Source organism: Arvicanthis niloticus, chromosome 2 (genome assembly GCF_011762505.2).
Source record: "Arvicanthis niloticus isolate mArvNil1 chromosome 2, mArvNil1.pat.X, whole genome shotgun sequence".
Taxonomy (NCBI): domain Eukaryota; kingdom Metazoa; phylum Chordata; class Mammalia; order Rodentia; family Muridae; genus Arvicanthis; species Arvicanthis niloticus.
In genome coordinates, this window is record NC_047659.1 from 115,884,055 (window position 1) to 115,909,508 (window position 25,454).

General features: G+C 43.6%; 1 protein-coding gene across 4 annotated transcripts in view; it reads left to right on the forward strand.

Moving 5' to 3' along the window:
• Cfap61 (cilia and flagella associated protein 61) overlaps positions 1-25,454 on the forward strand; it is a 272,260-nt gene that overhangs the window by 121,791 nt on the left and 125,015 nt on the right. For all 4 annotated transcript variants that reach the window (XM_076929907.1, XM_076929906.1, XM_076929908.1 and 1 more), the window contains one exon: positions 14,678-14,805. In XM_076929907.1, coding sequence (XP_076786022.1) covers positions 14,678-14,805 — 128 coding nt within the window. The remainder of the gene's footprint in view (positions 1-14,677; positions 14,806-25,454) is intronic.

Genomic DNA, 25,454 nt, shown 5'->3' on the forward strand with positions numbered 1-25,454 from the left:
ACCTTAAAAGCAGTCACGAGTGTTAGCCAGTTCACTGGACATGTGTGTGTTGGCACATACCCAGGAGCAAAACTAAAGAAATGGTGAAAGAAAGCAAGATTCAAAGCAAAACAAAACTATACCTCGAAACAGCACTCGCTTGCACAGAAAGACTCAGAATAAGAGCGTTGTTTTCCAGAGATGTCGTTTTTGTAGCAGATGCCCAGGGGCTGAACCCAGCAGTGCAGGGCCACTTGCCCAATGTGCCCCAAACAGCTTATTCTCTGCAGGGATAGAGTTTTCATTTCACTCTGGGTTCAGAGATGTGCCAAATAATTCTGGCTAATGGGAGGTAGTGAAGCGAGTACAGTTGGCCCTCAGCCTCCCTTCCCGCTTCTTCCTTACCCCCTCCTCCCCCCTCCTCTCCCCCTCCTTTTTCTTGTGTCTCCTGTGGTTGCTTCCTTTAGTTCCAAGCGTGCCGGTTCTGCCTTCCGAGACCTAGTCTGTGAACCTGCGCATAGAGATTGATAGACCTGCATGTTCCGTTCAGCCTCACTCAGGCTAACACCTCCCCTGCCACCCCCACCCACCCAGTTAGTTCTCTCCTTTGTCTGCCTGGAGATACTCTGTTGATTTTTGCAAATCCAGCTCAGCTGTCACTTTCCCGGGGAATCCTTCCCTGACTTTTCCTGCTATCTTGGGCCAGCTGATTCCAGGGCTTCCCAGCTGAGTCCAGAACTGCATCCCAGAGCACGGTCCTGCCTACTCTACTGACCCACAGTCCCAGGAGCTAAATGAACACGTGTTCCTTTAATCCTGTGCATTTTGAATGCATTCACCACACAGCAGTAGCTTCCTGATACACTGCCCCTCTCACAGATACTGCATCGTATTTGTTTGCCTGTGTCCTCAGCTCTTAAGGTATAGAGCTCTTAAGCTCTATACCTTGTCCACACCTCAGGTCTTAGGCCAGCACTCACTATATACAGCTGTTGTAGTTAGCTGGTGGGTTAAGCTTTGAGCTAACAGATCAGATCTGTGGAGAGGTTCTCCACAAGGCCACATAAGCAACCCACATTCATATGTACTTACCGTTTCCACCAACAAGTTAGAGTGGCTGGGCAGCTAGCAATGATGAAACCAGGCCCTAAATGGAGTTACTGATGTTAAAAGTCCAGATTATCAAACTAAGCCCTAGGTTCTTATTTAAAAGTTCCAACCTTTAAAAAAACAAACAAACAAACAAACAAACAAACAAAAAAAAAAAACAGTTAAGAGATCATAGCTAACTCCCATTAAGATGAGAAAATTTTGCCTCTACCCCTATAAGGGTAATAACATTGAAGAGAATGATTTCAGGCCCATTCCCAACTACCTCGGAAAGAAGGGCTGGAGAGTGAGGTCAGCCACCAACAGCCATGGTTTAATCAGCCATGCCTACTTGATGAAGCAGCCACAGAAACCCAAAGCCAGGGGTTTTTAGAGAACCTCCATTATGGAGATGCTACGAATGTCACACATCTGGAGGGCATGTGGAAGCCTCGTGACCCGTGCCATGCGCAATGTGACTGGCCAGGTCTGAGTTCTACCCTATTATGATCAACTCATGACCTGGAAAAAAAATAAACTGTTTCTCTTGAGTTTTCTGAGCCACTGTGGAAGTCATAAGAATCTCCAACCTACAGACAGTGAGTGGGTCAGAAGCACAGGCAACACAGTAGACTTGTTATTAGAATGAACATGCTCCTGGGAGCAGGTCTGGGGAACTGAATCCAAGAACTGAACTGAACTGGAGGTCACTCAAACTCGAGAAAGTTTCTTGATACAGCGGGAATGGCACGTGTTTGGAGTCAAGCGTTCTGTGTGAGGGAAAGGGAACAGGTCGAGGCTTGCGGAGACAGACTGGGTGGGCGTGTCATTGTTGTAGTTTCACCCCTGATTTTAATGAGATTTCTATGGAGGGAAAAATTCGACTCCTAGATACCCACATGCAAGTGTCATCCTTTTAGAAGAGCGTAGTTTAATAAGAAAAATGCCTCCGATCACTTCTGAAGTTGTTTCTAACTCCCGAGGCTGTATTCTCGTTTGATGTGCTAACCTGAGTAGCTCTCCCATAGGCGTGTGGATGTGAGAATGAATACATAGCCACATGCTAAGCCAGCAAGTTTTTGCTTTCTTTTTTTCTTTTTAAAGAGATGCACCTAGAAGTTGGTGAAGTGGCTCAACAGGTAAAGACTCTCGAGGTTGAACCTGAGACCCTGAGTTCAGTCAATCCCCAGAGCCCTTGTGGTGGAACTGACTGTAAACTGTCTTCTGACTTCTACATATGAGCTGTGGAGGGCGTGCACTTACACACAGAGAGGCAGGAGGCAGTTTAATTATAGTCTTATAAAATATATTTAAATGAGATACATATGAACTATAGCAACCACAGACTGTACTTTTAGAACGATGCAGATCAAACACTTGCTTTTGTAAGATGTTTCCCTGCCATGGACTTACCTCACTGCTGCCTTTCGCTGTGTGCTTACTCCAGAGAAGCCATTTCTCCAGTTTGTGGTTGACATCAGTGAGACCCCACTATCAAATTCTCCCCAGACAGGATTCTATGGAAGTGTGCAGGCTCAGGACCTTGCTATACCTTTGACCCTTGACCCTTGACCTTGTTTGTGGCAGGAGGGTCAGAACCTACTGCACAGGATTATCTTGATGTGGATACTGATGTGCTGTACACTGGGGGTTAATGGTTTGGAACAGTGCCTAGAAGCTAACAGTGACTCCCCTTTGCCAGTGTCTGTGTATTGTATAAAATCTGTCATCTTTTTAACAGCTGTATGACTTACTTGCTCAGGATGCTATTTGATTAACAAGTGAAGCAATCTCCTAATCATGTCAAGTCTAAGACATCATCATTTGCAAGATACAACTTTATTTCACATACCACTCTGTAGCAGGATATTTATCTGCTTCATTGTATTTGCAGTGGAGCTCAGTGAATGGGTAATAGAAGAGGAGGTGGAGTGGGGAGAAGGAAAGAGGAAGGAAGAGGAGGAAGAAGAGAGAGAGGAGGATGGATGGGTCGGGTTGAGAGCAGTCCTGGGTAGCAACTTATATCAAAGGTTAGATATTGGGTAACTATTCTAATTATGTGGGCATCTTGTTTATTGAGCATTTCCAAATATATAAATCCATTGAATAATCTTTAAGATTTAAGAGTCTCATTTCTACTGGGTACTGCGGGCATAGCGGGAATGGTCTGGGCTCAGCCGAGCATTGTGGGGGTGGGGTGGATGAACCAAGAGCCAACCGCTATGCTGGTGTCTCATGGGTCTAGTTGTGGCATGATTGGCCTCTGGCCACTTCTAGCTGTGGTGTACATGGCTTTTGGCTGCTTCTAGTGTGGAACATGGCGGCAAGAGCTAAGCAGAGCCGCCCTCACGATTAGATAGCTGGCCAGTGCCACGGCTTTTCTAAATATTACCCATTATACCATTCAGGAAAAAAAATGTGTCCAATTAAACCATGACACAATGTCTGAGAGAAAGTCCAGAACAGCATGCATATCAGTCATGCAAGCCATTGCTTTGAAATTCCTCTCATCTCTTCCTAGAAGGGAGGCTATTTATGTTTTCTTCAAGAGCATTTATTTTTTGTGGGGTCATAGGGAGAATATTTTATATGAGTTTGGTAACAGAGTATACCATGGCTTCATGTAGTTTTGAGTATCATCTTTGTTTTGCTCCTAAAAACATACTCAATGGTTGCACCGCAAGAAAATAAGGAGAGGCTGCCATTCCTCCACTAAGTGATATTTGTTTCATTGATGGCAAATTTGTATCCTGTAGCTCACCCTTGAACCCTGTTCCACTGTGATTGTCAAGGAGAGAATGGCTGCAGGGCCGATCTCAAGAATGCCAACCTGGAAAACATATGTAAACTAGACCTGAGGAGACCACCTCCGTTACTCCATTCAACCTACAAACATGGTTTTCTGATATAAAATGACCACAAATCATCCAATCAGTAAATCAGCAAATGAATAGAGCAATCAGTTTTTAAAAGCAGAAACAAAAATGGCCAATAAAAATATGGGGGAAAAAATGTGTGCAGCAGCCTTAGCCATCAGGGGGAATGCAAAAATCAAGCTTCTTTGAAACTTCCTCATCCCAGTCAGAATGGCTGTCATCAAGAAAACAAATGACAACAAATGCCAGTGAGGGTGCAGAGGACGGAGGACCCCCAAGTCACTGCTCATGAGAATGCGAGCCGATTTGGTCACTGTGGAAATCAATACGGAGGTTCCTCAAAAATCTGAAAATAGAACAACCATATGATTCATCGATGCAGTCCTGGGCATCTATCCAAAGAGATGCATGTCAGCATACCACAGGGATACTCACACATCCATGTTTACTACACACTACTCACAACAATCCAAATATGGCGCCAGCCTAGATGCTCACCCGCAGATGGAGTGGATAAAGAGAATGTCGTATGTAAACACATAGCGCTTCACTCAGGTGCGAAGAAGAATTAAATTATGTCATTTGCAGGAAAAAAAAAAAAACAATGGAACTGGAGATCTTCATGTTAAACAAAACAAAACAGACCCAACTAATGAATGTTCTAGCTATGTATGTGATGTATACATAAATAGGACACTAATATAGAAAAGAGACTGTGGTGGGGAGGGGTCTAAAGGGAAGGCGGGGCAAGAGAGAATAATGAGAAGGGCGAAAGGAAAGATAAATATGTTCCCTCTCATACAAGGAACCTAGGTGTGTGTGTGTGTGTGTATACATACATATATATTCACACACATATACATATATATACATATACATACACACATACATATACAGGATGTGAAATAGAGGGAGATTGTGGGTAAGGAGAATGAGATCAACAAGAAGGGGGTAGGAGAGTGAATATGAGCAATGACATACATCTATTAAAGTGTCACCACAAGCCCTTATTTTGTACACCGAGAAAAATATGTAAAATAAATAATAGAATAATAAGGAAGCCTAAAAGAAAGGACAGTAACAAATCAAGGCCGAGCAGCAACGGCAGTGGGTAAGTAGGAAGCATGGGGCAGATGGAGGTGCTGAGGAAACATGCAAGTGACTCATTGGATAAAGGCTCCAGTTGCCAGGCTGCACCCTATCCTCTGCGCCCATCCCTTCTGCTACTGTTAGTGATGTTGTGGCATCATATACAAAGTAAGGGAGCTGAACTATGGGAACATGTTTCCTTATATTTAGGCTACTGAGAAGTTGTTGGAATGGAAACTCTGGGACAGCTGCTGAAGAGAGTGACTTTTTTTTCTCTGTCTCTCCTTTTGCTGCCTGGGGGTGAGAACATAATGTCTGCATCTCCAGCAGCCACCTGCACCATACTTATAGATGGAAATCATACAACAAGAGAGCAAGCTATGCAGATACAAACTCGCGCCTCTGATCAGTTTACGGCTCTGCCTCCTTAGAACCCCCGGGCTGCATCCTTTCAGATTTCCACTCTGCATAAGCCACACAGTTATCTTCCATTCTTTTTAGGCTGTTTGCAGTTAGGTTTGTTTGTTATATGATTCGTAGCATAATTTTAAAGGTTATAGGGGCCTTCTTTCTTCAGGTAGGATGCAAACGCTTTGTGAGAATAACACAAGAATCTTTTGAGCTGCCACTTCTTGCTGGAATAACGTGAAGATTGTTTAGGAATTGGAGGTATGATAGTTCCTTAAATGAGAAATTGTCATGGGGAAAGTGACTGATATTTTGTGGAGGCAAAGGGAGTAATCGGTTCACTTCCTATTTAGTGAGTGTCGTGCATTGGATGTAAAGTGTTCTCACACAGTCTCATGGCTCTGAACACTTGGCCCCCAGCTGGGAGAGTTGTTGTGGGAAGTTGTGGGGGCCATTTCAGGAGGTGGGACCTAGCTGGAAGATGTATGCAGGATGAGCTTCCTGGATTCTAGCTTGGCCAGGCTCTAGCTGAAGCTTTCTCTACAGTGTAACCAGCTGCCTCAAGCTCCCACTGCCACAACAGTGAGCTGTTTCCAATGCCACGACTTCCCTGCCATGACAGACCATATACTCAGAACCCTGAATCAGGATTAGTCCTTCCTCCCCGATGTAGCTTTAGTCAAACATTCAGTGAGCACTTTGAGTGTGCCCGGTATGGGGGAAGGGAAGTGACAGTGAGCAAACCCTGCAATGACTGATGCTCATTCTTGGCCCACACATTCCAGTTTCATGTGTGTTCTTCCAGTGTTGAGAAGCCTGATAGTATCCCTGGGTCACTCACCCTCAAAGGATATTAATAGAACAGTTTGCTTTTATTTTAGTTTCTTTCTGAAATCTCCACATTGCAGAATTGTTTGGAGCCCCGTGTCCCCCACCCAAGAGAAAAATTAAAACAATACATCATCAAATAAGACTCAAAACCACAAAAGTGTCTACATAGACTTCCTATGCTCTATCAGACAAAGGTGTTGGCATTCATAACTGCCATTGTACTTAAAAAAATAAGTTTAACATGGGGGACTTTGTGAAGCTGCATGTTGTGTTTGTGGGGGGCACTTCAGGTGATGGGTTCTGAGTGGCCACAGTATTCCATACCATTCCACCTTTTGTTTATTTGGTGAAGACTGTAATACTTTGCCCTAAAGAGCTCCCACTCGTGAACTTTGACCTTTCGAGCTCACCCTGACATTTGCAGCACCATGAATCGGTCATCATTTGTTTCATTTACTTTGTGAAAACAGAGGATTTCTCAAAGAGAAGCCAGAGAATAGGAAAGCACAGGGGGAAAAAAATTACAGGTATAAAGCAAAAGCAGGCTTATTAAGGGTTTCAGACACTGTACTCCTAATGGGTTAGAAGCCCTGCGTCCTCCGTTTCCTGTAGACCGAGGGCCCTTTGAAGTCTTTGGAAGCTTTCTGTAACAAAAAAAGCTGCATGCATGTGGGTGTGAGCTGAAAATTGAGCTTATTGTTTTGCCCTTTAAAAATGTGGTTTTGGAGATTTGCCTTTCTTTTCAGAGAGATGTGTGATTCTACCTTGAGTAACGTCTTTGCCTGGAAAGCACCAAGTGCTTAGAGATTTTCTTTATCCAGTAGTCTGCATGTCTGCCTGCTGGGGAGGCAGAGCCAGCTGCAATTTATTTCCATTTATACACTCGAACAAAATAAGGAAAAAGAGGCTCAGGACCTCAACCAGGACCAAAACTTTGCCACACTGATGGTGCCCAGTCCATCGCCAAAGGCAGATCATAACTACCAAAGAAATGTCCTTGGAAAGAAAGTCATTGTCACTTGGTTATTTGTTATGTGCCATTATTTATAGTTACTTTAGCTGCTTTCCAGTTTACTGACTTACTTGTAAACTTAGTTACTTCAGATTTTGGATCTAGCTTTTAAAATAGTTTTATTTGTTATTAATGTGTGGTAGGTATATGAGCACCACAGCTCTGTGCAGTGGGTTCACTCCTCTCACCTCTATGTGGGTTTTGGGGACCAAACTCGGGTGGTCAGGCTCATTCAGCACCAAGTCCATCACTGAGCCATCACACGTGGCCTGGGTCTATTTTTAAAATAGAGTTTCAATAATGCCTCATCATTGTTATAACTCAATTTAAATACAATAAAGCAACTAACTTAAATAGAACAACAGAATTCAGGTTTATATTGCCAAGAAAATTGTATTTGATCAACATTTTATACACACAGAAAAGGTAACAAACACGAGAAACTCAAAACTGTGTATTTTGCGTCTCCTGATAACCGACATTGAGTTGCCACACAAACTCTACTGAGAATACACATGAACATCACTCTATTCAAAAAAAATTAATCCTAATATTTCTAAACATGTCAAGGTTATTTATTTAGTCATTTTGGTAACTAGAAGGAGAACCATCCGAGACAATTTTGAACAATGATGTCAGCATTCATTTAAAGGGCTCCTGAGGGCTGGGGAGATGACTTAGTTGGTCAGGTGCTTGCCTGGTAAGCATCAGTCCCTCAGTGCAACCCAGGGCCTATGTCTAAAAAGCTAAGCACTAGCCTAGAGATGCCTCAGGAGTTTAGAGCACGCTTTACTCTTGCAGAGGATGCAGTTAGATTCCTAGCTTGAATATGGCGGTTCATGGCAAACTGCAACATCTGTTCTGTGGGGCTATGATGCTCCCTTTGGCCTCCACATGCGCCAGGCATTCACATGATTCATCTACATACATGCAAGCCAAAACTCATTTGTAAAAGAAAGAAAATCTTAAAAACAAACAAACAAACAAAAACAAAGCAAACAAACAAAAACCAACCACAGCCAAGCCTGGGTTTGGGTGGTTATAATTCCAGTGCTAGAGAGGCAAGAGACTGATGGATCTCTGAGGCTCACTGCTAGCTAGCCTAGTCTACTTGGTGAGCTTCAGGGCAGTGAGAGAGTTTGTCTCAAACAAAGCAAAGCAAAGCAAAGCAAAACAAAAACCTCACAAGGTGGATGGAAGCAAGGAAGCAAACCTGAAGTTGCTATCTTACCCTTGTCCCTAACACCACACATTCACACACACACACACACACACACACACACACAGACACAGACACACACTACACAAACTGTTAGTATGTCCTCCAGGCTCCACCCAACAGGTACCAAGCAACAGCCAGGTACAAGCCTGGCTTGCTATAAAAGAACTGTTTGCTCTCTCTCTCTCTCTCTCTCTCTCTCTCTCTCTCTCTCTCTCCTCTTTCTCTCTGACTTCTCCCACTCCCACCCTTTCTCTTCTCCACTTGTTCCTGGCCAGCCTCTTCCCTTCTCTCTCCTCTCTCTTTTTTTCCTTCTTTGTCCCCTTCTTTCTCTGCTTCCACTCTCTTCTCATGCTACAAATAAACTTCATCTTATACCATAGCTGCCATATGACTGGTACCCGGGGAGAAGGAATAGATGCCTCAGCATGGGCCCACTAAAGTATCCCCTCCTGCTAGACCATACTGCCGCATTACAAAGCATCACAAATGCACTCACATACCATACACAAATACTACACACACACACACACACACACACACCTCACCTCTCTTCAGCACCCTGCCACACATACAAACACCACATACATGGAGGGGAGCTTATGAAATGCTAAGTTAAGAGTATCTGTGCTTTCACCAGTTCCTGAGTGATCCAAGATGTAGGGTCCAGAAGGGTGAATACAGATACAGGAGCAGCAAACAGAAGAAGTTCCAACCTTACAGAGCAAAGACGTCTAGGTCGGATCATAGTAGGAAACAAAACAAATAAAACCTGTGAGCACCATAGTTCCCAGCAAGCCTGATGATTCATGTTCAGTCTCCTGGGCTTATGTTGGGGAAGATTAGAATGGTTGTGTTTTATACAAAGATAAGGAGAGACAGAGCTGTGTTTGGTGGAGGAAAGGTATGGTGTGGGGGAGGGAGTAGCTCTGCGGGCCCATGCTGAGGCATCCCTTTCCCTGAAGGACCAGCCACACGATGGTATAGAAGGTAGAATATAGTTTATTCAGGGTATGGGGAGGGGAGTTGAGGGAGTAGGGACAGAGAAAGGAGAGAGGGAGGGGGGAGGGGAGGAGAGGAGAGGAGAGAGGAGGAAAGGAGATAGGAGGAGAGGAAAGGGGAGAGGGGAGAAGGGAAGAGAGAGGGGAGGGGAGGAGGGGAGGGGAGAGGGGAGGAGGGGAAAGGAGGAGGGGAGGGGAGGGGAGAGGCCAGCCATGAGCATGTGGAGAGAGAGAAGGGGGGGGGTGGAAACAGGAGCAAGGGGACAGAACAAGAGCAAGAGAGAGAGGAGGGGGCAAGCAAATCCTTTTTAGTGAGTCAGGCACACCTGGCTGTTGCCAGGTAACTGTGGAGCACAGTCTACAGTAAATGCCAACAAGAACAGACTTCTGCAAGTTGTGTTCCGTCTGCCACACAGGTGCCATGACTTATGAAACACACTGACAGATACACAGACACACACACTACACACACACCACCTTATTATGCTCACAGCCAGTCTGTTATGCTCAGACACTCATGGGAAATGATAATTCTACCCCCTCTTCGTCTCTCAGCCCTTCTCAGCCCCCGCATTACCCGCATTACCTGGACTGTGTGTTTCCCACACCTCCAAGTTCAGCTCAGGAATATCTTAACTACTCCCATAGTATTACTTCTTTTTCTATTTCTGGGATAGGATTTAAAGTACATGTTTTAAAGTCACTGCCAAAGTCAATGTTGATTTTAAAGGCCACCTACTATATACATCATGACCTGTGGTTAGTTCTTCCTGCTGGAGTCCATGGTCATGCCAATGGTGGCAACCATCCCTTTGTCTAAGATTCTAACTTAGGAGCATTAGAAAAGTAGAATCAGAAATATTATGAGATAATGAAAAGAGAAGAATGTGACTTCCTATCCATACCTTCACTGTGTTACGTACATAACAAGCCCATGGTCCCTCTGTTTATTATTGAAATATTTCAGCCTTGGCTACAGAGTGAGTTCCAGGACAGCCATGGCACTACAAAGGGAAACCCTATCTCAAAAAACAAATAAATAAACAAACAAACAAACAACCCAACCCAAACCAAAAAAAGACTATGAGGCATGTATAAGTTCTGCATTTGAAATATAAGACACAGGGTTGGGATATTGCTGAGTTGGTGCTTGCCTAGCATGCACATAGACTTGAATTATCTGGAGTACTACATAAAAATGTCTTTGTCGGCACACACCCATGATCCCAGCAGTTGGGAGGTGAAGGCAGGAGGGCCAAAACTTCAATAGCACCCTTGTCTGTCTACATAGTGAATTTGAAGCCAGTCTGGGCTACATGAGACTATATAAAATAAATAAATAAATAAATAAATAAATAAATAAATAAATAAAACTAGCATCAGTAGATAAGACTTTCACCTGACCTTAAATGTTAAGGTAGTCAGGCCCCACAAGGGATCTCCTACTCACGAGGCATTTTTGCTGGGTGGGGTTGATGTTCATCATAAAAACACACAAACTGGCACCTTTCAGGGCACTTCCTTATCTGTTTTGTTTGGTTCTTTTGAGAAACGGGCTAGCCCTGTAGCCAGTCCAGCCTGGAACTCATGGTCCCCCTGCCTCAGTACTGGCTAACAGATAGGCAGCAACTCACTCGACCATACCTGTTTTATTCCCCATGCAGACAGAACAGTTTGAAGAAACAAAAAGGAAAGATTCTAAGCAACACCCTGCTTCTTGCTTACAGGAAAAACAGGTCCTTTAAAGGGAGATGGTTCACCAGCTTGTCACTTGTCACTGAAGGAGGCTTGTATGTTGGGCAGAGAAAAATCTCTAGGCATTTATAACTGCATCTACAAATTTTTAAAAGATGCTTTTGCCACCCGGTCTCTGTGCCCCCTTATTTTAGGAGCCTTAATCCTTTCTGACAACAAGTGTGTTTTTAATCAAAACCTAGAGACAGAATTGCATTTACAGGAGCAACATTGTGATACATGCTCAGTCTCCTGAGACACCACCCTACCTGGTACTGACCAGTAACTTCTGACACCCCAAAGCCACTCTGCATATTTAGCAGCTAGAAAGGTGATTTCTGAGGCCTGGCAGCTGTTGGTGTTAACGCTATTGTGTGGGGAAACAAAAGCCATTCTGCTCGGCTCAGTCTGCCTTTGTATCTGTGATACTAGAGCCGGTTCATGAATGATGTCTAATTCTTTACCAGGGAATTTCATTACTGCCTATGGTTCCCTGCTAGTTTACACCTCCCACGGAGGCGAGGCAAACATCTGAGCCTACCTGCTAATGGAAGGGAAGCTTGGCTTTTGACCTCTGTTAAGATACTTTCAGATCTAAACAGATCTTTTCCAGACCTTTCCAGAACTGTTAATTAGACCTTCAAGGAGAGATGCCCTCAGAACAACCTCCACACTTTCTACCTTCACTTCCCTGAACCACCCAACCCAAGACTGGCTAAGTGGAAGCCTGTTTGTCTCGGAAATGAAGCTGAGTACAGTGGACCAGTGAGTGTGGAATCCTGGAGCATCCACCCGAACCAGGGCGAACTTCATGCCTTGCATAACGGATGCTTATTTCAAGAATTACACTTTTTCATAGGAAATGTATCAACTTAGGAATTTTTCAGTTGTGTGTGCAACTGAATGATGGAGGAGAGGAGTGAGCTTGGTCGTTCTCACCTGCCGCCCCTCCCCCCAGGCTGTCCCTTTGCTTTATAACCTAATGTTCTTTCATCAGAGATGCGTGACTTTACCCAACTGAGTGTCGGACTCCAGCCTGGAAACAGGAAGCATCACTGCTTTTCACCTGCCCTTCTCACACTTTCTACCACTGCTACTCTGGGAATAAGCCCCAGCTGTCTCTTATCAGAAGTGGGGTGAAGGCAGAGAATAAGGTAGACATTTGGGGTTTGCATCTCTACCTTGTGAAGTCATAGGACTCTGGGCTTTACTCTGATTAGGCCAACCTAGATTACATGTTTAATGTACAAGGCTAATCACCGAGTAAGGAGGAGTTAGGATTATGTAACTTATCAGTGAAAGGAGGTATCTATGTATCTATCTAACTATCATCTATCGTGTGTGTGTGTGTGTGTGTTTGTATGTGTCGCTCGCACACACAGGCAGACAGCCAGACAAGGCTGATCAGGAATCTGCATGACAGAGACAGCAGCAGCTGAATCAGACTTAGATCAGTACTTGTATCGTTAACCCACAGTGTTATGAGTGAGAGCAAGTGATAGTTTTAAGCTAGTGTATCTTGGAATGGTTTGTTACGAAGCACCATGGTGGTAACGTGTGACTGATGCTCATTGTGTATGCCACTGAGGAATCCATAGGGAACGTGGGCTTCAGGAAGCGGATGAAAATCTAGTTCTCTGTGGTCCTCTTGGAGTTCCAACGCAGGATGGCGTTCTCTATGATGACTGCCATTCCTGGCCTCCCCGTCTGCATCTTGGGCTATGTAGGAAGCAGGAAGGCTTCGAGTCTCCTAAGTCATACACAGACCTGGGCTTCACTCTGATTGGACCGACTCAGGTCACATGTTTATGCAGGGCCAATTGTAGAGTGTGGGTTAAGATTATGTGATTTGTCCATTAGACCCTTTTAAAAGATAGATGTGGGCCCAGTCTCTTCCAAAATTCATGGTGTCAACTTTAAAGCAGGGGTGGGGAACCATGCTGAGAGGCACTAGCAATATCCACTATGGAGATCCTGAATGCTTACAACTTTGTTTAAAATCCCATACACACACACACACACACACACACACACACACACACACACACACACTTTTTTTCCTGCCTCCATATTCCTAGGCTGACTAGAACTGCACAGGGGGATTATCCCCATCTTAGATGTTAGTTAGTGAATGGAAAAGCCTAAGGTCATGACACCCAAGTCACTGAATAGGATGACAAAGTTTAAAGTGATCCCCATCAACCTACCAGACTCCCAATTCCTGGGAACTCTGGATTTTGAGAAGATGAAAAGTGGGCTTTGCCTGCTGGGATGTGAGCTTCTGACCCAAAGGATGTATTACCACTCATTCAATGTTGATATAGCCATTCCAGTGACTCTGGCCTCCATTGTTTCTTAGGAGAAGCCAGTGGTAATTATAATCCTCTAGATACATGGTATCAAGTAACTATCACCAAATCACCAAATACAAGTATGTGTTCAAGTGTGTGTTGAGTTAAAAATAGAACCAATGACTTTCAGTGTGTTGCATAATTTTCTTTCAAGAATTACATTTCCATTTACCAAATATACACTCCCTCTCTGTAAAGACTTTTTTGTTATTGTTCAGCCTCTCCAGGATAAACCAACCAGGCATGTTATCAGGGTCACTTTTGCAAATATGGATTTTAAAGGGATCATGGTTATAGTCTGTGCTTCTTAGAGTCCCCCCGACACTGGGGCTCCTGAAGACTGAGCAGCCCTTAGTATTTAACACATTTTTTTGTCTTTCAACAAATACTATCAAGGATCTACCGACTACAGAGTACTGACTCTGTTAAATGATGTGAAAGCCACATAAGGGAATAGCCTTTGGCTTCAAGTATTGTAATGTAATTTCACTCAAAATTCTGGACATAAGGAAAGACAGAGGACTACAATTCCCAGCAAATAGGTTGGCCATCTTGTAGGATTATTTACATCACCGTCTCTACGTCTCTATCAATAGGACTGTGGGGCTTAATAAACTATCAATAAGACAAAAACATTCAATCTTTTTTTTTTTTGGCAAATTATATTGTTACATTTCATATATATATATATATGAAATATATATATATATATGAAATATATATTATGTGTGTGCCTGTGTGAGTTTATGTGAGCCTCACGTCAGCAGGTTCCTGTGGAGCCCAGAAGAGGACTGACTGGACTGCCTGGAACTGGAGTTAGAGGAGGCTTTGAGCCCCCAGGTGTGGCTGGAAGCTGAACCGAAGTCCTCTGGATGAGCAGCAAGTGCTGTTTGCCATTGAGCCATTCCTTCAGCACGGCATTCATTTCCAAAACACTTGCATCCACTTCTCTGTGACCATTGCATGGCCATTACTGGGGCTTGATTTCCTGCAGGGGGTTGGTTTAATAAGGCCTTGTAATCACTCATCCGGGGTGCTGACTCAGCTATGTTTTTCCTAAGTCTTTCTTGCTCTTTGTTTCCATGCAGGTAAGTTATGCCTTGAACCACACCAACAGGAAACTTACATTAGAACCGAAGGTCACTGTCAATGCCAGAATTGTTGTGGTCGGTGCGTCCAGTGTTGGAATTTCATTCCTAGAGACATTGGTGTTTTGGTGAGTTCTTTTGTTCCATTTAGTCATTTTTTATGTGCTTGTTTTTGAGAAATAAAATTCTTTGCTTGTACATTTTATTTATTCAACTTTAATTGCACAACCATTACTGGGTTTGATTACCTGCAAAGGGTTGGTTTAGTAATGCTTTCTAATTGTTCGAACACAGGGGACTCTCTCCCCACTTAAGAAAACAGACTTCGAACTTGTTTGCCAACCCATTGCAGAGCTGTGTGGATGATTTGTCAGTAGCACTCATTGGATCACAGCTATCGTCATTTTTTTGTGTGTTGTTTGTGACTATTGTGTGCCTCAGTTGCACATTTGAGTACCTCAGTAAAGATGGTGTGGCATAAAAGACATAAAATTGGTGCCATCAGACCCCTTCCAGAAAGCCTCTATTTATCCTGTTCTACATGCGTTCACTTTCCTTGAGGTGACCGTAACATCAAGAATTCAGTAAAGATTTGGATCCCTAAAACCCACAGCAGGCAGACAGAATCAGGACCTCCAAAGTGGGTAGAGGATTCGAACCTGGGATGCTGCAATGCAATTGGTACACCATATACTCATAGTTTATCTAGCCTTGGCCAAGATGATGGCCTCAAACTCACATGGATCTGCCTGCCTCTGCTTCCCAAGTGTTAATATTAAGGGTGTGTACCACCATGCCTAGGCAATTTTTATTACATTTATTTCCTGTATGTGTCGGTGGGAGCTCAAAAGCCAGAGGGAGACAGGAAAATCTAGCTCAAGTGACTGCTCTTGAAGCCAACAGTCCCAGAGGATGAGTGGGGTTTCTGGGAAGTTAGCTGGGGTCCCCCCAACAAACCCCTGTGTCTGGCTAACAGTAAGATGAGCCAAGTCCACTGGACAACTTGCTCATCTCAGGGCACATGAACCAGAAAAGGAAAAGAACTGGTTTACTGTGTAGCTTTTCTAGCCAACTCGTTCGACTCTGCAGAAGATAACCTAAGTTAATCAGAAATGCATTGTGTGTTGTGCCTGAAGGTTACATCGGAGTACATATGCTTCAACCCTGTGGTCACTTAGCAGCGTTTCATGGCAGAACTGAAGTCATGAGGAGCATTGTGAGAGCAGGGGCTTCCCTGTGGGCGCTGCGTTGTAGTTGGGGTGTTTAACTCTCCTGCTGGGTCCCTGCTCCCAAGACTCTGAACAGCAAGCCTTATGCAGCCCATAACTGAGTGATGATTTAGTGGGGTGGGGTTTTTGAAATTGGGAAAGTCAAGACATGGTTATCAACAGGTCTTAAATCTTAATTTGGCTGTAATGCTTATAATGTTCTGCTTAAAATGATTGCATTAAGATATATACATGTAATTTTCCTTATGTGAAATTGACTTAGATTCAATAAAAACAAATATAAGTTCTGGTATAAGTACTTGGTTGATTAAATTCCCTGTTCAGAGAGACCTTTTTAAAGCACTCGAAATTCTCTGTCTTCATTATAGGGATTATGTTCTCGAGGAGACTGGTATCAGCTTACAGATCTCTAATCCTTGAGAGAGGAAATCGTTTTCTCATTATTTTCTCTAATTATTTTAAATTAGCAATCTCCATAGTAACTTACTGCATAGTTCACTTTACTGGTTTACTTGCCACTTGAACTAAATTTATACACAACTGGGCCTGCAATGAAATTGAAGGCATTTAACCAAATGCTGCCTACCCATGACGATTAAATCCAAATTTTCAAAGCAAGATTTAGGGTGGGGAAGTTGCCTGGGCTCTTGAGTTGCCTTGTTAACTCGAAAGACTTAACATGTACTTTTCTGGGGAGTACACCTGAAGCCCAGGACAGGTTTCCATTTAGTTCTGTCACCTTGTGATGTGACAGACACTCTTTGTTCTTACATCCTTACCATGTAAGAAATGGCAAAGTACACACCTCTTCCTTCCAAAGCAGCTGGTATATTCTCTCTCTCCCTGTTATAGCAGCATTAACATGGCTCAACCTTGCCAACGCTTGGGTGCTATGAGAGAGCTAAAGGGGTTTGCTCAAAGTCAGCACCCAGCATGTTCTAGGCCATGGGAGAGTGCAGGGGATTAGGGGGCTAGATTTGAAAAAAAAGAAATTTAATGGGTGTACTCTCACTGTTTCCCAGCATGCTTCAAACTTAGGATTCTCTTTCATCCGTCTTCTAATTTGCTGGGATTCTGGGCATGTGCTACCACACCTATTTGGGGATGATGATGACAGTGGTGGTGATGATGAAGAAGTTCTATCTGAAACTTAACTTCCATGTGTCCTGGGGACATAGCCTCATGTCTTTGGTTGTTTGGCCTTGAGATAGTCCTTTATCTTTCCTATGGCGTGGCCTCTAGAGTCCCCAATACCAGATGGCATGGCAGGTATTTCCCTGGATGTACTCGTCAGCATCCTAGCTGACTGCCTTCTCCTGCCTTCTCCTGACTGCCTTCTCCTAGTGGCTCCCCCAGCACTGGGTGAAGGAGCTGAAAGCCTTGCTTCCAGCTCTTTTTGCAGCTGCCAGGAGTCCCATGAGGGAGGGCGTGCAAGGTCATGCAGGTTGAAGACCAGTGCAGGTAATTTGTTTCCTTCTGCAAGGCATCAGAGTACCAAAGCCACTGTGGGGAAGCAACCGGGAAGAAAACCAAGGAAGGGCCAGTGGTAGCTCCTTCTGCCCAGGTGGTTTAGCCTTCTCTCCTACCTGCTCTGCCAAGGCACAGGACTCTGAGAGTCAGCAGTTGATCTAGGAAAGGAGGCTACAGTTTACTTGGAACAGGGACATACAGGAAGAAAATGCTGGCTTTGGTCATAAAAGATTGGTTGTGGTATACAAGACTGATTGGAGAAAGACAGGCATGGAGGCATATTCCTGGGAACTATAGATGTATTTCACAATGCTCAGGACATCCAGTGTTATTCTTAAGCTACAGTTCAAATGGGATAGTGAGCCAGCCACTGCCTGGCTCTTTGGGACAGAAAGCTCTTAGTTTGGGACATCCGGGTGTTTGACTGACTTTCTTGTCAACACTGTTCCTAGTAAGATCTTGATAATTTCATTCACTGAGAAATGGATAAAGAACATCGTTGGGAGTTGGCCTACCTGCTACTGTCAGTCAGTGACGAAGCATGTGGCCCCAGAGCCACCCTGTCATCTGTGCTGATGTAGTGTGACAGTATGGGACCCTTAGGTTCTGCAGCCCTAGGCAAGGAACTTGGTCAGCCCTAGTCGAGGCTAAAATGAACTCCTTGTTCCCAGATTAAAAGGCATGAGTCAGTCATCAGGTCAAGAGTAGTTCCAGCAACAGAGCATCAGTGAGGCCAGGGACCCTTCCCAGGGTGTTGCATGTAATTTTATAAACCATGCTTGCTCTGTCTAGGCTCTGTAGAACAGCATTGCTCACCTGCCATCTAGTCAGCCCCCATATCTAGCTATCGCTTTCCCAAAATCCTGGCTATGCTCTGAGAACAGCCACCACCTATATTCCCAAGAGTGTAGCCTGTTCCTCCTTACCAGATGCCAGCAATAGCTGTCTCACCCAGCTCCCATGGCTAGCTTCTCCAAGTTGCTCTGGTCTTTCTTTGTTCTCTGGCCTGCCAGCAGTGGCCATCTTACCTCCTCAGCCCCCCTTAGCCCTATGGAAGGAAAGCACTAGAGACGTTTATATTTCAAAACTAACCACATAATTCAAAGGCTGAGCAAAGAATATCTTGCTCTATCCCTCTTGGCCTCCGCAGCTGCCTGCAGAGGCTACAAACTATTAGTTCCCCCAGAGACCTACGTAATGGCAGCTTCTTATCTGCTCCACCGCCTGGTCTGGCTCCCAGTTCTCGTTGTCTCCTTCTCTTCCTGCCAGGTATGGAAATCCCACCTCATCTTTTGCCCACTGATTGGCTTCTGCTGTCTTTATTGACCCAATCAAGAGACAATTAGGTAATCTCCACCTACACCAGAGAGCAAGAGCATTGCCTCACAAAGAAAGTAAGACTAAAAGTCTTGTGTCTCAGCCTGCAATCACAGCACTCTCAAGGTTGAGGCAGGAGGATTGCCAAGAGTTCCAGGCAAGCTAGGGCTACATAGTAAGTTCAGACCTGGAATACACAGGAAGACTCTAACTCCAGTTGGGGGAAACTCAATGTTTTATCTGTTATTTATTTGTACTGATGTTTTGGTTAGGGCATTAATAACAGCTTCCACTATGACATGTTCATACATTTGCATCAGTCTGCCTTCTTCATATCTGCCTCACACTGCCTGCTCCCATTATCCTCCCCTCTCACTGGCTTCCTTTCCCTCTCCAGTCACCCTTCTGCTTTCATTTCATATGTGCGTGCACATAAATGTGTAGTTAAATCTAGATTTCACAGTAACAAAAAAGTGATAGTTTATCTTTTACCTGTTCCATTACCCCTCTGTGTTCCTCCTACTCCTCCACGTAAGTCCCTCCCTCCCAGCTCATAGCTCTCCCGTCTTCATTTCGTGAATATATGCATGTGTGTGTTTATAAACATGTGTGTATATTCTACGTGTGAGAGAAAACATGCTATTCGTCTCTCTGAGTTTGGCTTATATTTTGCTTAACTTGAATATCTCAGTTCCATCTTTTTATCCCTTGAACAATCTACTTTCACTACTCTTTAAGACTGAGTGGAATTCCATTGTGTCTATATGGTACACTTCCTTCATCTCTTCATCTATGGATTAGCGTATAGGCGGGTTCCATATCTTGTTTGGTGTGGATAAGGCAACCGTGAACAGGGATTCACGGGGCATCTCTGTGGTGGTGACAGTCCTTGGCTGTACACCGCCAGGTGCAGAGTGGTCAGAGCAGATGGTAGTTCTGCTTAAGGTCTTTGAGGAACCTCTGTACTGGTTTCCATGGTGACTGTGCCAACTCACATTTCCCTCTGCAGTGAATAAGGTTTCCCCTTTCCTCACAACCTCACCAGCACCTCTTCCCACTTGTAGTCTTGATGGTAGCAAGCTCAGTGCAGATGTAACGTCAGTGTGGTTTAGTTTGCGTTTCCCAGATGGCTAAGGAGATTAAACACTTTTTCTGTGTTTTTTAGACTCTCTCTCTCTCTCTTTTTTTGAGAACTGTATGTTCTATTCATTTGCACATCTATTTATTGAATTATTTGGGGGTGGTAAGGGTTTTTCTAGTTGTCTATAGATTATAGGTATTAATCTCCTGTCAGATGTGTGGTTGCTAAAGATTTTTCTCACATTCTGAAGGCTGTTTGCTTTGCCTGTGGAGCTTTCTAATGTCATAGGATTCTATTTGTCAACTCTTGCTATAATTTCCTTAGCTACTGGAGTCCATTTTGAAAAGGCTTTGCCTACACCTACATCTTGAAGTGTTCCCCTATTTTCTTCTTCCAGGAGTTTGAGAAATTTAGGTGTTACAGTAAGGTGTTTGATCTGCTTCAAATTAAGTTTTAGTGCAGGGTGAGAGATTCGAATTTTGTTCTGTTCTTTAGGCGGATGTCTGGTGTCTTCAGCACCATTTGTTGTAGAAAGTTATCTTTTCTCCAATGTAGATTTTGGTTCTGTGTTAAAAGTCAGGTGGTTGGAGCAACTTGAGTGCATTCCTCTGGGACTTCTAGTTTCCTGCTCTGTGTGTCTGTTTCTGTACCAGCCTCATGCTATTTGGGGCCGTGTAGCTCTGTAGTATAATCTGAGGCAAGTATGATGTTCCCAGCACTGATCTTTCTGTTTGGATTCTTTGTCTACTCAAGGTCTTTTTGGTCTCCTGAGGAATTTTAGGATTATTTATCTAGACCTGTGAAGAATGTTGGGATTGTCATGGGAAGTGTATTGAATCTGTAGATCGCTTTCAGTAATGTCATAAATATCTATTCTGCCAATCCATCAGCACAGACAGTCTCTTTGTCTTTAGTGTGTTCAATTTCCTTCTTCAGTGTTTTAAACTTTCTGCTGTCTGGCTGGGGAGATGGCTTTGTGGGTAAGAGTGCTTGCTACATAAGCATCAGGACCTGATTTCAAAACCTCAGAGTCCTCGTAAAAAGCCAGGTGTAGTCTTATGTGCTTGTATCATCAGCACTGGAAAGCTGGGAGGAAACAAAGACAGGAGGATCCCTGGGATGTGGGTGCCAGTGGCCCAGCTCCAGGGTCAGTGAGACCATCTCAAGGAAAGACTGTGAAGAATGATAGAACAAAACACTGAACATTGCTTTTGGTCTGTGACTACACATGTGTGTGCATTCCACACACATATACATGCACACACACACTAAGTAAATAAACGAATAACTAAATAATGATTTTATTGCAGAGGTCTTTAACTTCTTGAAGTATTTATTTTTTTAAGACACTGTGAATGACTATTCCCCCCCCACCCCCGCCATTTCTTTCATTACTAGTGTATAGGAAAACTACTGATTTTTATATGTTGATTTTGTGTTCTGCAAATTTGCTGAAAATGTTTCTTAGATAGAAGACTTTCCCAGTGAAGTCTTTAGGGTTTTTTTGTTTGTTTGTTTGTTTTTTTTTTTTTTTTTTTTTTTTTTTTTTTTTTTTTTTTTTTAGAACAGATTTTATTGTCTTCAAATTGGGATGCTTTGGCTTCTCTTATTTCTTTTGCTTTTATTTCTATTTCTCTTCTTGCTCTCAATAAGATTTGAAGCACTGTGTTGGATAAGAGTAGACAGAGTGTGTCTTGTTTCTGAATTTAGATTAAAGGCTTTCTTTTTTATTTCATTCAACTCAGTGTTGACTATAGGTTTGTTATATATAGCTTCATTATGCTGAGGTATATTCCTTTTATTTCTCAAGCGCTTTTATCATGAGGTAATATTAAATTGGTTAAAGGTCTTTTATGCATCTATTGATGATGATCATATGATTTATGTCTTTAAATATAGTTATGTGCTACCACACATGTATTGATTTGTGTGTGCTGAAGTATACCTATATCTCTGGAATGAAACTAAGTTGGTTGTGGTGCATGATCTTCTTATGTTCTTGAATTTGGCTTGCAAAGTATCGAGAATTTCTGTGTCTGTGTTGTGTCATCTTGGATTGTCCCTTTTGTTAATATTAGGCTGGTCCAAAAGTGGTTACATATTTTGCATTATTGAGATTTGTCATTGGATATTGGCATGAATTCTTAAGTAAATGTGAGTATGTTATGTGTCACTTTCATGAGTTTTTCTTTTGCTAATAACATTACTTTCTGTTTATGTCATGTTTACGTTGTTCTACAAAAATGATGTTAAACTGAAAGCAAATTTGAACTGTTTTCTTATTCAAATTCAATATGGGTCTTAAAGTGACAGAGACAATGGACATCAACAATGCATTTGGGACTGCTAGTGAACAGGCAGTGCAGTGGTTCCAGAGGTGCAGCAGAGGAAGACGAGGAACACAATGGCTGCTGTTGGAAGTTGACTTGGGCCAGTTGAGAACAGTTACTGATTCTCTTACAGCTACCTGAGAAGTTTCCAGAGAGCTCAGTAGAGGCCACGTGATATCTGACATTTGGAGCCAAGTGAGAAAGTAGAAAAACTAACCAAGCACACATCTCAGGAGCTTATGATGATTTTTTTCAAGCTGTCATTTTGAACTGTCATCCTGACTTAATCTATATAGAACAACAATGAACCATTTTCCAGTTGGGTTGTGACTCGCAACAAGAACTGGATCGAATATGACAACTGTCTCAAGTTATCCCCAAAGCCCTTCTCGAAGCCAAATGTGCAGCAAATGATGGTGCTGGGCACTGCCCTTCTGATCCACTGCGGCCTTCCGACTCCATGGAGACCGTTCCATCCAAGAAGTGTGCCCAGCAAATCAGTGAGATGCACGCAACATTGTACCGCCTGCAGCCCGCGTTGGGCAGCAGACTGGACGCAAGTTTTCTCCGTAATTACTCAGTCTCATGAGGCACAACCGACACTTCAAAAGGTGAGTGAATCGGGCTACAAAGCCTTGCCTCATCCACATTATTCACCTGACCTTCTGCCACCCATCACTTCTTCAAGCATCTTGTCAGCTTTCTGCAGGGAAAATGTTTTCACAGCCAGTGGGATGCAGAAAATGTGCGAGCAGTTCCTCAAATCCTGAAACACGGGTTTTTACACCACAAGAATTGCAAACAAAACAAAAACAAAACTAAAAAGCACCTTCTTTCTCATTGCCAAAAATGTATGGATTACAATGGTTCCTATTTTAGTTAACGAAGATGTGTTTGAGCCTCGTTATCAGGATTGAATATTCATGGTCTGAAACCACAACTCCTTTTGCTCAGGCCTATTATTTAGTGGCCCTCATTACCTTCTGAATAACTATGATTGGAAGTCTATTCTATAAATCATCAGAATGGTCACATTATGCTGGCTTATTTGCATGTTTTATTTTCTTGGTAAATAGACTTTTATTACTCATCCTGTACACCACTGTTGGCCCAGATGCAATACTTTGAACATACTGGGTTTTGTAAAATTGGTTTTTTTTTTTTTTTTTTTTTTACAAAGAAATATGGAAATGCTGTGCCAGCAAAAGGTGCTGAGACTGGAGCTGGGTCTTTAAGCCTGTCTTGTTTTTCTATTCTTAGTCTCTGCCTGGTCTGAGGACCAGAGGCATGGATGTCGCCTGTCACCTCAGGCTCTGGCCCACAGTATCCCAATTCAGTGTGTTTTCTCCCACAGTTGTTCACAAGAATGGCCTTTCCACTCTCTTCTGGGCATCAGCTCACTGAGTTGAAGTAGTTACTATTTTACCCTGGTCTGTTATGGCTGTCTCTATGCTTCTGCATCTCATGATATTTTCTCATGTTGCACAATTCCTGTTTCTCTATTAATGTCAAAGCCTTCCTAAGTCAATTCTAAGGCAAATAAGTCTCCTGAAGAGCCAGAGATGGCACTAGAAAAAAAATGTAGAAATGATTCGTGAGATAATGTCGAATGGAAACAGCCCTAGGAGGTGTCCCCATGAACCTTTATATGACAAAACAAATACACACTATAACTCACAGGAGGTGCTGGTAGGCACCATCAAGCCTGTACTGTTGCTTCTATTACTAATACTGAGAAAGATTTGCTCAAAAATAACCAAGTCAGTAGTGGTGGTGTACACCCTTAATCCCCACACTCAGGAAGCAGAAGTAGGCAGATCATATGAGTTCCAGGCCAGTCAGGATTACAGAATGAGACACTTTCTTAAAACAACATCAATGACAACAACAAAATCCAAACAATCCATGAAAAGGACAAAGCTTCAGGCTCCCTCGCCTGGATGTTGCTCCTTCACCTGGTTGAATCTGGTAAAGAATAGCTCAGAACCAGGATGTTTTTGCAGCTCTGACTCTTAAGTAACCATAACCCTGTTATGAGGTGACGCAGTTCCACTCAGTATCTGGCCCAGCTGTGGGCACTGGCAGCAACCAGCCTAAGGCCAGAAGCCTAATTACATTCTTTATGTTTGTCTGAGGACATCTGAAACCTTCAGTGTGGCCTGTCACTAATTAGGTGACTAATAATAGTGCTTGCTTGCTGATTTCAGAGCCAACCCCCATGAGCAAGTTGATTGTGAGTGTCCTGTCCTGTGGGTCTCTGTCACAGGAACAAAGACGGGTATGTGGCCCCCTGGTTGCTTTGTTCACACCAGGACAAAAGCAGGATGAAGGCATGCTCATACCAACTTCCCTAGAGCCCAGAGAACAGGCAGACACTTGAAACAGAAATGTAAGGGCAGGTTGCATCTTGCCCTACTGTGATGTTGGAACTACAGAGAGATCACCAGGGACCCAGACCCGAGTCAGTCTGGTAGCTGGGGATGAGAGGAGCTGTGGTGTTGTTAGCATGCTAAGCACAGTGGCTCAGCCTCCCATGGCCCCCACAGCCCCACAGCAGGACTAAACTCTGAGCTGTCAGAAAAGAATGATCTGGGACACCTCCAGGGAGCAGATGATAACCAGGCTTCAAAGCCAATTCTAATATTACTCAGATTTAAAAGGATGCATTGACAAATACAGTTCATTATTTGTTCTTTATGTCAGAAGTCAAAGCTGTGATCTCCTGCCCAGAACCTTCAATATTTCCTGGAGCCTGTGTGAGGTGTAGACCCCTGTGTCTGTCAGGAACAAGTCAGAAACCTGGGGATGAATGTAAAGGCCACTCAGTTAAGAGAAAACCTTATTTGGGATAACTGCGAAAGAGCCAGGACTCTCTGGCTGATACAGCACAAAAGAACTGTCCAGTACCTGCTGAATTCTTTATCTTGATACATCCAGAACTACATACAGGTGTTCTGAGGGGACTAAGGGAATGACAGACTGGGGCCCTCTTACCACTTGATGTTGGATAGAACTTTGTAAGTGAGGCACAGAAAAATGTGGGCCTGAAAACCCAGGCTTGGGAACCCTTAGTAGAAGTGACAGGTGGAACATGCACTGTAGGTCAGCACCGTGGCACAATGCTCGAGGAAAATCTCCTAGAAAAGACGAGAGGTTTATTTGGGGTTAAAGGTGCAGAGATTTGAGTGCATGGTCTTCTGGATGTATCATTCTGAGCCTTGGTGAAGGGTAACATCATGGAAGGGACCACATGGTAGTTCAGGTGTCACCTCATGGTGTCCAGGGAGCCAAGAAAAGGGGAAAAGGGCTTTGACCAACCTCCAAAAGCTTGTTCTTTAGGATCTGGCCAG